Consider the following 11,159-nt stretch of genomic DNA (forward strand, 5'->3'; position numbering starts at 1 on the left):
GGGGATTATGGCAACCCCCATATCAAATTCAAACAAATGTATTTTAAGTGATATTAAATGCATGTATATGATTAATATAGGTTCTGTCTAGATGGGGGTTTTTTGTGTGATGCCCTTGGATAAGTGAATTACAGATAGTTTTGTTTAATTTGCTTAGTTTGGTTTTGATTTGCCTCTTTTTCTGTTACCACCAAGCACATGCTAAGACTTTGAGAGAATAAGTAATTTTCCCAAGATTAAACATTTTGTTATCACCAGTGAAGTCAGAATTCAAACCAAGTGTGATCCAAAAGCTCATGTTCTTTCCTAAACAATACCCTTCTCCAGTTCACATGGCAATCTGACTCACTTTGAGTCACTTTGCTGTTGGTGGAACTCCAAAGTCATAAACCTCCTCAGAGTGGGCACAAAAAAAGTGAGAAGGTCTACATTGATAAGTATACCACCCAATCAAACTTGGCATCATTTCCACTGTAATGACAAAGTGCTGAGCACACGCTCTCGAATCTGCCTAGTCTTGATCCCATAAATAATGGGATTCATCATGGGAGGGGCCAACATGCAGACATTGGCCAGAAGAATGTGGGTATGGAGAGGAACATGGTGCCCAAACCTCTGGGTAATTATGGTAAAAATGCCAGGCAAGTAAAACATGGAAATGACCCCAAGGTGGGAACCACATGTGCCTAGAGCCTTTTGCCAAGCTCTTCTGGAAGGAAGGTGGAAGACTGCATAAAGGATGAGGCTGTAGGAAACTAAGATGAGCAAGGCATCTAGCACCACAGTGGAGAGGAGGACAGACAAGCCGTACCAAACATTGACACGGATATCAGCACATGCAAACTTGGCCACGGCCATGTGCTCACAGTAGGTATGCGGCAACCGATTGCTACGGCAGAAAGGCAGTCGCTTCACCAGGAACACATCTGGGAGTATCACGCAGAAGCTTCTCAAGGCCACAGCCAGGCCAATCCTTGTGATTACTGCACGGCTGAGCACTGTGCTGTAGTGCAGGGGGTCACAGATGGCCACATAGCGATCAAATGCCATTGCCAACAAAATGCCCGATTCAGCAATGAAAGTTGCGTGGATGAAGAAGATTTGGGTGACACAACCATCAAGGGAGATTTCCCCAGCATGAAACCAGAATATGGCCAGGGCCTTGGGCACAGTGGTCGTGGACAGGATGAGGTCAGCCGTAGCCAGCATGCAGAGGAAAAGGTACATGGGTTCATGGAGGCTGTGTTCCGTCATGACGACGAGGATGAGGAGGCTATTCCCAAGTAGGGAAACAAGGTAGGAAAGAAAGAAGGGGAGAGAGATCCATGTGTGTTGGTCTTCCAGGCCAGGGATGCCCAGCAGAATGAAGAGTGAGTGGCTGCTATCAGTGTAGTTGAAGGTTGCCATACCTACAGCAGGTCACCAGTGTGTTGGTGTGTAGGATCTGGTAGTTACTCTTCTCGCTTCCCAAAAAGCTGAATGGGATTGAAGTAGGGGAGGAGAGAACAGATCATTTTTCATTGGGAAAAGCAGTGAGAAGCCTGCTGGTCAGGAATTTGCAGAGATGTGGAAGAAAATTCTTTCCCATTCTATTTGCTAGCTATGTATCTCGATAAATCACTTCCGAGCTCTGGGTCTCTCTTATATCACCTTAACTACAGTCAGGAGAGGATGAAGTAGATCGACTTTAAGACAGGCCACCCTGCTCAGAAATGCCACAGATCTTTGTCTCAAATTTTTGTAAACAGTTAAGAGCTATGAACAATGAGCACGGTAATTTTCACTTTGAATTCCAGAGTTTGATGTTTCTTAAAAGGAAAATGGTAACTGAGTTGCCTATCAATTTAACAAGCCCCACTGAGCACCTACTGTGTGCCAGGCATGGCTTCTTGGGGGCATACTTAGAGGGAGACAGAAATTAAGCAAAATACCTATCTACATAATTTTACAATGTAGGGGAAAAGCTAAACTCGGGAAGCTATGGTAAGTTCAGGAGTCCAGAAAAGGCTTTCTAAAGGTGCTCCCTGAGTTTCACCTTGAAGAATAAGTAAAAGTTTGCTAAGTAAAGAGAGGTGATGAGGGAATAACTTGAATAAAATCATAGACATGTGAAATGGCATGGGGTTTGGAGGAAAATTATAATGGCTCAAAGATAACAGCAAAGCAGACATGGTAGAAAATGACTCTGGAGAGTGAAGTAGAAACCAAATCATTGAGGACTTTGAGTACTTCTCTCATGGCTTTAGAATTTATCATAAAGTGATAAGAGACTGAAGGATTTGTAGTGTTAAAACAAAAGGAAAATTATGAAAACATTGAATTTTTTTCAAAATGAAATCAAGGCCATTGAGGGAGCAGGACTTACATCTGAAGCTGCCACCTGGAATGTGACTTTGGTCACCTTCACCTTTTAACTGTAGGCAACTGGAAGAACTAGGTTATTACATTGTCATGCACACAAAAAGATTTTCAGACTCTTGTTTTCTGGACATTCCCATTGTACATCTTCTTATTTTCCACTGGTCACTAGTCCCTGTTCTTTTTCCACATTTCCATAGACGTTTCCTACAAAGGAAGTTTTGCATCTTTTTTATTGATTTTTTTGTTTAATAAATGAAAGCAGAATGAGTTTTGCATCTTTATAAGCAGCACTGCTTGCCCCTTGAACTCCCACTTTCCCTGCCGCCTTTGAATACTGATTGAGAGCTACCTGAATCTGTACTTCCCAAATTGCAATTCCTAAGACCCCAAACAAAGTTCTTTTATTTTTACAGTTTCTGAGTTTAACTTGATTGACAAGAGTGAGGGAATGGCATGAGGAAGTTTGGTTTCTGGTAGCTCTCTTGCAGTATGGTGTGAAGTGGATGGGGAAGGGAGGACTTCAGTAAGGAGAGATACTATGCTTTGGGTGCATTATCTCTGTCACCACAGCCTGAGATAACTATAGTCATTCTGCTATTTTACTAATAGGAGAACAAGCAGAACTGAGAGAATTTAAGAAGTACCCCCACCCAAGGTCATCCAACTTGACAAATAATGGGCCTGGAATTTGGATTCCCCAGAGCAAACTTGAATCAATTCCTCTTTGCCCTACTTCTCCCTGCTCCTACTCATCAGGTGGTTGTAACTCCCTGACTCCTGGTTCGAGAAGAAAAATAAAGTCATTTGTTGTAAATTTCCTCATGCTGCTTGTTCTGCCACTACAAATCTACTTATATTCACATCATCTTTTCCAAATGTTCAACATCTCTAGTAACTAGATAAATGCAAATCAACACTACACTGAAGGGCTGGGGATATAGCTCAGTTGCTAGAGTGCTTGCCTCACATGCACAAGACCTTTGGTTCAATTCCTAGCACCACACAGATTCCATCTCACTCCAGTCAGAATGACAATCATCAAGAATACAAGCAACAATAAAAGTTGGCGAGGATGTGGGGGGAAAGGCACACTCATACATTGCTGGTGGGACTGAAAATTGGTGCAATCATATGGAAAGCAGTATGGAGATTCCTCAGAAAACTTGGAGTGGAACCACAATGTGACCCAGTTATTCTACTCCTAGGTTTATACCAAAAGGACTTAAAGTTGGCATACAACAGAGATTACACAACCTGTGTAATTTTACATCATGTACACCCAGACAAACGGGAAGTTATACTCTGTTTATGTTTGTGTCCAAATGCATTCTACTGTCATGTATAACTAATTAGAACAAATTTTTGAAAATTCTCTTTCCCCTCTTCCTCCTGTTCAAGGCTAAACCCATCTGTACACTGAACCCCAGCCCTGTCTTCTCTTTACTTACCTCTCCCAATTAATCCATCACTCTCTAGTAATTTCAACTTCTCCCTCTCTGGTGACTCCTGATCCTTGCCTGTAAATATGTTTAAGTGTCCAGTTCCCCTTCACCTCAGTTTCACAAAAGGAGGAATCTGCTTTCTTCAACCATCTTCTTCCCTCCCTCTTAATATTCACACATTGCCATTATACTTAAAACCCCCAACATACTACTAAAACTTCCTTCTCTAAAATCATTTATTACACCACAATTACCAAATCTAACATCACTTTTCATCTTATTATTTATAATCTCCAATTTTGTTATAACTTCTAAATTTTATAATAGCAACCATTACATACCTAAGTATTAGACATATTTCTTATTTCTAATCCTCATGTCAAATTATGAAACTGAAATTATTACTAGCTTACAAGTGAAGAAACTGACATATATAATTTCTCCAAACAACTTATTGATAGCCAGGCTGATATCTGAATCCAAGACTCTCCTGGCCAAATCTTCCATTTGTTTTTAAAATCTTCCTTTTGTTATTCTGATTATCCTAAAATATGTTTTGTTGTTGTTTTGGTTTTTGTTCTTTGGTTTTTGGGTTTTACCTCAACCCCTTCCAGTTCTACTTTTTATGCTATAACTTCTGAAAATCTAAGACACTGTAGCCTAGGAAAAATGATGTGAGCTTTAGAATCAGACCTAGGTTTAATTCCAGCTCTGCCAGCTACACATATCACACATGGTATGGTTACCGTCACACAAATACTCACAAATTGCGATGAGGATTTATCCACTGACACACATTTTCACAGATCACATGAATAGACCTTTACCATGAAACTTTACACACAAATACATTTAAACTTTCCCATGTTTGTACCCACACCAATTCACAGTCACTAATTTCCTTATGAAACTCACTCTCACCGAGATACTGTGTGACTTAACAAAAGTCATATATCTGCCTGTCTTCCTTCAACATTACCACTTTCCTCTCAAGAAGTCGGTTTCCTCGGAGAAGTGGCACCTCACGAGTCCATTCCCCTGGTAGCCTGCCTCCAGCATGACAGTCCCCTCACCTGTGCTAGAGGGGACTCCCACAAACGTGCAATTCACAGGACAGCACCACTACTTCAATCAGTTCCACGTTGCATCGCCCAAGTTTGAGTCGGAGATATGATTCATAAATGCTGGTTAAGACTCTATTCCTGGGATCATCAGACTGAAGCCTGGGAAGGAAATCATGCTCACCACCTGCTGTGGTAAATAAAGTTTTGTTGAAACATAGCCACTTTCATTTATTTGCATATCACCTATGGCTCCTTTTGTAGGAAGTGATGGAATAAACCATATTTGAAGCCTTAAATATTACTCTGGGCCTTTACAAATTTCCTGACCTCTGAATTAGAATAACCATGTAATTATTATTTATAAGGGTGTTGAAAGGGAAGGCAATTTCCCAGGGTCACAGAAGAAAGCAGTTAAAGAAGTCTAGAAGCAGTAGAAGCACCAAGCTTCCATAGGAACATTTTGGTCTATCTTCTGCAACTCTGTTCTTGAAGGACAGAGAATTCTAAATATACCCTCTATACGGTGACCAAAAAGGAAGGCATTCCATCATTGTTTCCCATGTCTCTCATCAGTATTTCCCCTACCTTACCTTCTTTATCCCCATACACAGTCAGACCCCACAGTCCTTGCCCAGGGACAGAAGGACCCACAGAGGCACAAAGCTATCTTGGTCAACATTCATCTCTCCTCACTCCAAAGTGTTCATCACAGCCTTCCATAACCACCACCTGGAGCTGTGCCCCTGACTTCATCCCAGGGAGTCCCCACAGCCAAAGGCTATGTGTAACAAACCAAGCTGGTGAAGGAACTGCAGGGGAAATTATTTTTTCTCTGAGCATCCTAGGGACCATGGACCTATCCATGTGATATTCTTCTCCCCTAGGATCACCTCTACTGCCCATGACATAACTAAAAATCCATTAACTCTTTCAAGGCATGGTTACTGGGAGCCCGAAATTAAAAAAAAAAAATGCTTGAAGGGCATCCAAGAGTTTGGGAGAAATTTGTTGGGAGAGAGCTGGGATCCTATAGGTTTTTTTAAACACTTATTTGTTCATTTGCCACACATTCAAACAACATAGACTAAGTGCTAACTCCATTGACAGTACCTTAATAAAATGTTGAACAAAGTCAAGTCCATTTAAAATATGTGCATATGTGTGTATATACATATTGTTTTATCTATGGAATTAATATTTCATCCAGTGAATAGTAATGAGATATTTTCATTGATAATCCCACCAAGCTTCTTTCTTCCCTGTTTTGGGGAATTTACATAATTAAGATCATTCTGTACATCTGGCATGCTCTAAGTTCCCTTGATAACAAATGTTCTGTAACCACATTGCTCCTTTAATGTTTTCCCCTTTCAGGAAATCATGTTTATTTTTTAAATAAATTTGATTGTGTGTACAATCCGATGTTATGGGATACAAGACAGGTAGTAAAATGGTTACCATAGTGAAGCAAATTAACCTATCCATCATCTCATACAGTTATCCTTTTTTCATTTTTGTGGCAAGAGCAGTTAAAAATCTCCTTATTTAGTAGGAATTCTGTGTACAGTTCTGCTACTTTTAATACAGCTCCTTTAATACAACTCCAGTTTAACACAATATGTATGACACATGGAGTTAGTACTTTACAAATATTTCTTGAAAAAAATGTATGACTAAACATTCGCATTGGTGACATACCACCAAGTGTTTAAACTACCCCCCTAAGTTGCACATTTTTATAGCTTCCATTTTTCTCTATTAAAAATATTCTGGGGGCTGGGGTTGTGGCTTAGCAGTAGAGTGCCCACCTAGCAAATGCAAAGCCCTGGGTTCGATCCTCAGCACTACATAAAAATAAATAAATAAAATAAAGGCATTGTGTACAACTACACCTAAAAAATATTTTTTAAAAAATGTTATGAATATGTTTACATACAAATTTTTGTATGAACTCTGAATTATTATAGCAATGTTTCCATTTGGCATATTTTGTTGCTAATGGAAATTTTTCATATTTTGATATTATTTATAGATCTTTTTTGCAAACAATCAAATGTTTTCTATTGAAAACCCATTCCGGGAGCTGGGGATGTGGCTCAAGTAGTAACACACTCACCTGACATGCGTGAAGCACTGGGTTCGATCCTCAGCACCAAATAAAAATAAAATAAAGATATTGTGTCCACCTAAAGCTAAAAAATAAATATTAAAAAAAAGAAAACCCATTCTGTGCCAGGCACTTTTCAAGTGAAGAAGGCAAGTACCTTTGTGGAATTTATGAGCTGGTAAGAAAAAGAAAGTCAAGAAAAATGAAAAGCAAAATCCCCTAGTTGAGTATTTTTGTCCATTAATATTGTGATGCAATTTACAACCCATGAAAGTGCTTGATATATTTTAAAGATATTAAATCATTGCAGAATATTTCCTAGGCTTTGTTCCAAACTAATGCTTGCTCACTTTTCTGTAGAAGGAATTGCTCTTTTGAGACTCATATTATCTATCTTCTTCTACTCCTCAATGCTGGCTGCAGGCCTTCTAAATTCCCTCAGACTTATGCAAGACTTTGACTCTGATACATAAACCCTTCAGTGTCCATGTAGAAAACTTATTTTTCACTCTGTACTCTTTTTTCCCAGACTTACTGAGTTATAACTGACAAAAAAAATTGTATATATTTGAAGTGTACAACTGGATGTTTTGATGTGTGTGTGTTATAACTCCCATAAGCTAATTAAAATATCCAGCATCTTAACATAATTACCTTTACTTCCTTAGCAAATTTCCAGTATGCAATAGTACTTTAACTACAGTCATTTTGCTGTAGATTAGATCTCCAGAACTTATTTATCTTGCTTAACTGAAACTTTGTACCCAATAGACAACATCTGCCCCTTCTCCCCCTCACTCTACCTCTAGCAACCACCATTCTACTCTCTGCTTTTATGAAATTGACTATTTTAGATCCCACTTATAAGTATGTGTCATAGAGTATTTTTCTTCCTTCATCTGGCTTCTTTTACTTAGTGTGATGTCCTCCAGGTTCATCCATGTTTTTGCAAATAACAGACTGAATAATATTTTCTTGTGTGTGTCTGTGTGTGTATATGAATCAGAACTGATTGGTTAGAAACTCACACAGATTTGTGACAGTAAACTTTTAAACATACTCGTATCTGTTCTCACCTATTCCTTTTTTATTGGGGAAACAATAAAAGGATCTGTGTCAATCATATTTTCTTTCCATTCATCTTCACTCGGTGCTCTTGCTTCCATTTCCTCCTTAGTTCCAAATGCATTTCCCTTCACTCCACATCTTTTCTCTACTTCCAAATTCACTAATTCAAATATGTTGCTGTTTAGTCACAGTTACTCGCCCAAGTACATGCTTACTATCCCTATTTTTTAACCTCACTAAGATTATTAATCTACAAATCTAAACCACCAATTCACTCTGTGTGTTTTACATTCTCAAGTTTAGACTCCACACTCTTAATTATAATTATTTTCTTTTTAAGTGTGTTAACATTCTCTAAATCTTCTCTCTGGTCAACCCAATGTTATCCTGAACCAAATCAACCTCCACATTTGTGTAGTCACATGGAGATCAAAATGATTGCCAATCTAGACTATCAACAGAGCGCAGCAAGCTTACATGTTTGCTAACATCAGCTCACTCTCCCAAGTCATTAAAAATTCAAATATGCCTCTTCTTCAAACTTCCAACTCTGATTCCAGCACCTACTTGTTTACTTTTAGCAAAAAAAAAAAAAAAAAAAAAAAAGTTATCTATTAAATCAAAATTGACTGATTAGAAACCCATACAGATTCATGACACTAAATTTAAAAACATACTTTCATCTGCTCTCACTCATTCCTCCTTCTTCCTTATTGGGAAAAAAAGAAGAAAAAAGGAGCAAAAGTTTGCAGTATCTACCAAATTTACCTATAATTGTTCTGGTGAGAGAACATTGAAGTGGCAAATAAACATCTGAGTGATGCTCAACAGTACAGCAATTAAAGAATAGCAAATGAGATACCATTATACACCCATTAGAACAATCGAAATCCAAAACACTGACAGCCACAAATGCTGATGAGAATGTGAAGCAACAGAAATTGGTTGCTGGTGGGAATGTTGAATAAAACAGTCACATAGGAACACAATTTGCAGTTCCTCACAAAATTAAATATAATATTACTATAAGATCTGGCAATTATGTTCATCAGTACTGTATTTACCAAAATGAATTGAAAACTTATGTCGGCACAGAAAACTGCACACAGATATTTAGATAAGCTTTATTCATGACTGAAGATGTGTTTCAACAGATTAATGGATGAAACTCTAGTATCTGAATACAATGGAATATTATTCGACAATAATAAAAAGTGAATACTCAAGCATGAAAAGGCATGGAGAAACCTTAAATGCATATTGCGAAGTGAAAGAAATTCAGAGATTATGTGCTGGGGAGTGATAATGACCAAATTATATTGTTATGTTGTAGGTATGTACAAACATGTAACAACAAATCCCCTCAATATGCACAACTATAATGCACCAATAAAAACAGGAAAAAATTCAGAGATTATCAGATTTGGTTTTAAAAAATCAGTTTTAAAGTATTAAAGGACATATACCTAAACCATGTGGACAAAAAGAATCTTATGAGTAAAGAACATAAAATAGCTTACCAAGAGGCACTAACCAATAGAAACATACACAGTCACATTCCTGTTTAATTAAACAGTATAAAACATGTCAAAGGTACGGTGTTTAGGAGATTCAGCTGCTCCAGAGCAAAAATTACAAGAATTACAACAAACTGATAAATATTAATTACTATGAGAAATTTTAACCCTTCTTCCTATCATTGCTGAATGATTAGTATTTATATGGAAAGTATGAAGAGTATAACTAATAAGCTTGTTCTGCTTATTTCTGAATTCATACTACAAGAGGAAATGTTTTTAATTGCATGGCATTTTTAATTGCATGACATATGTTAGAAAAAAGTTTATATCACCTATGCAGAAAGATGCAATCATATAAAAGTTCTAAAAGATTGGACAGTATAATCAATTTCAAAATTATGTCTCAGTTGTCTAATTATTGGTCATTCTGACAGGTAACAGACAGACATGAGCAATGGAACATAGAGTTAAGGGGAAAAATCTACAAATTGAGTCTACTATGCTGACCCCCACCCCTGCCATATACTTTATTTTCAAATGCAATTTGCCTGCAGCCCTGTCTGACTTAAGTCAATAGGATATGTTACATTTTACATTCCTCAGCAAACAACATGTTGTCTTCAGGAGAAAGGCAGGCACAGATAGGTTCTTTACTGCCCACAAGAACAGATAATGCTGATATTGGTGGTGGGGGTGGGGAGCTCCCTTACACAGACCAGATTCCAGAACTTAGGGAGATATGATAATGAGAAGCAAGCCCCCTAACCATAACATCTATAAAAGCAAATTCCAACTAGAACCGGTCAGTATGGACCAAGGTGATCCAGAGTTATCTTGGATCTTTGGCATGTCATTACTCCCCTCCATGGAGTAAGACCATGTGCAGTGGGGATTTCTGTTGCAATCCTGCTGTCAGTCAGAAGTCAAGCAGTGACCCCAGGTGGGATTTCCTGTAAACTTCCCTAGGACCCTCAAAAATGCAGGAGGGCAGGAGGAGAGCACTATCCCTCTCCTGAGAGGACCCATTCTCTCCTTTGAAGGTTTCCTCCTTTCCCCTTTTTTGCTGTTTCTTCTAACAAACTCATGAGTGACAGGTCCACTCCGAGTGACATGTCTAAATCTTTACAGCTTGAACACAAGAACCAGTAACCAAGGAGAATCATGGTAGCTTGAGCTGTAATGACTTTTATGTTTTCCTTACATTGCTTTATGTTTATCAACATATTGTCTTGAAAGATTAAATATAAAAAGTATGCCCTAAAAAAGCTATAAGAAAATCTGTTAGAATCAAAATTTAGATTGAAGAAAATATACCAAGATTAAAACAATAAAACCCAGAGGAAAATGGATTTGAAAACATTTATTTCTTTAGGTAAAACAAAAACCAACAACCAAGTAAAACAAAAAAAAAAAAAAGAAAAAAGAAAGAAAGAAAAATTAAAATTTAAACAACCCGAGAAAATAACTTCAAGAAATAGTAATATCTTTGGAAAGTTATGATGTTACTATGAGCCTCAGATTATATGTCTATAAAATGAGAATACTGTAGTAGAAACAATGAGTCTAATATAAAGATTAAAATTACAGCTGGACATGG

At 37.8% G+C, this 11,159-nt stretch overlaps 1 protein-coding gene across 1 annotated transcript; it reads right to left on the reverse strand.

Moving 5' to 3' along the window:
• Positions 1-462: 462 nt before the first annotated feature.
• Positions 463-1,407, reverse strand: LOC113191276 (olfactory receptor 52B4-like). The gene has a single exon (XM_026400947.2). It carries the CDS (start codon positions 1,405-1,407, stop codon positions 463-465), a length of 945 nt encoding a protein of 314 aa, XP_026256732.2.
• Positions 1,408-11,159: the final 9,752 nt, after the last annotated feature.

Source organism: Urocitellus parryii, chromosome 4 (assembly GCF_045843805.1).
Source record: "Urocitellus parryii isolate mUroPar1 chromosome 4, mUroPar1.hap1, whole genome shotgun sequence".
Taxonomy (NCBI): Eukaryota; Metazoa; Chordata; class Mammalia; order Rodentia; family Sciuridae; genus Urocitellus; species Urocitellus parryii.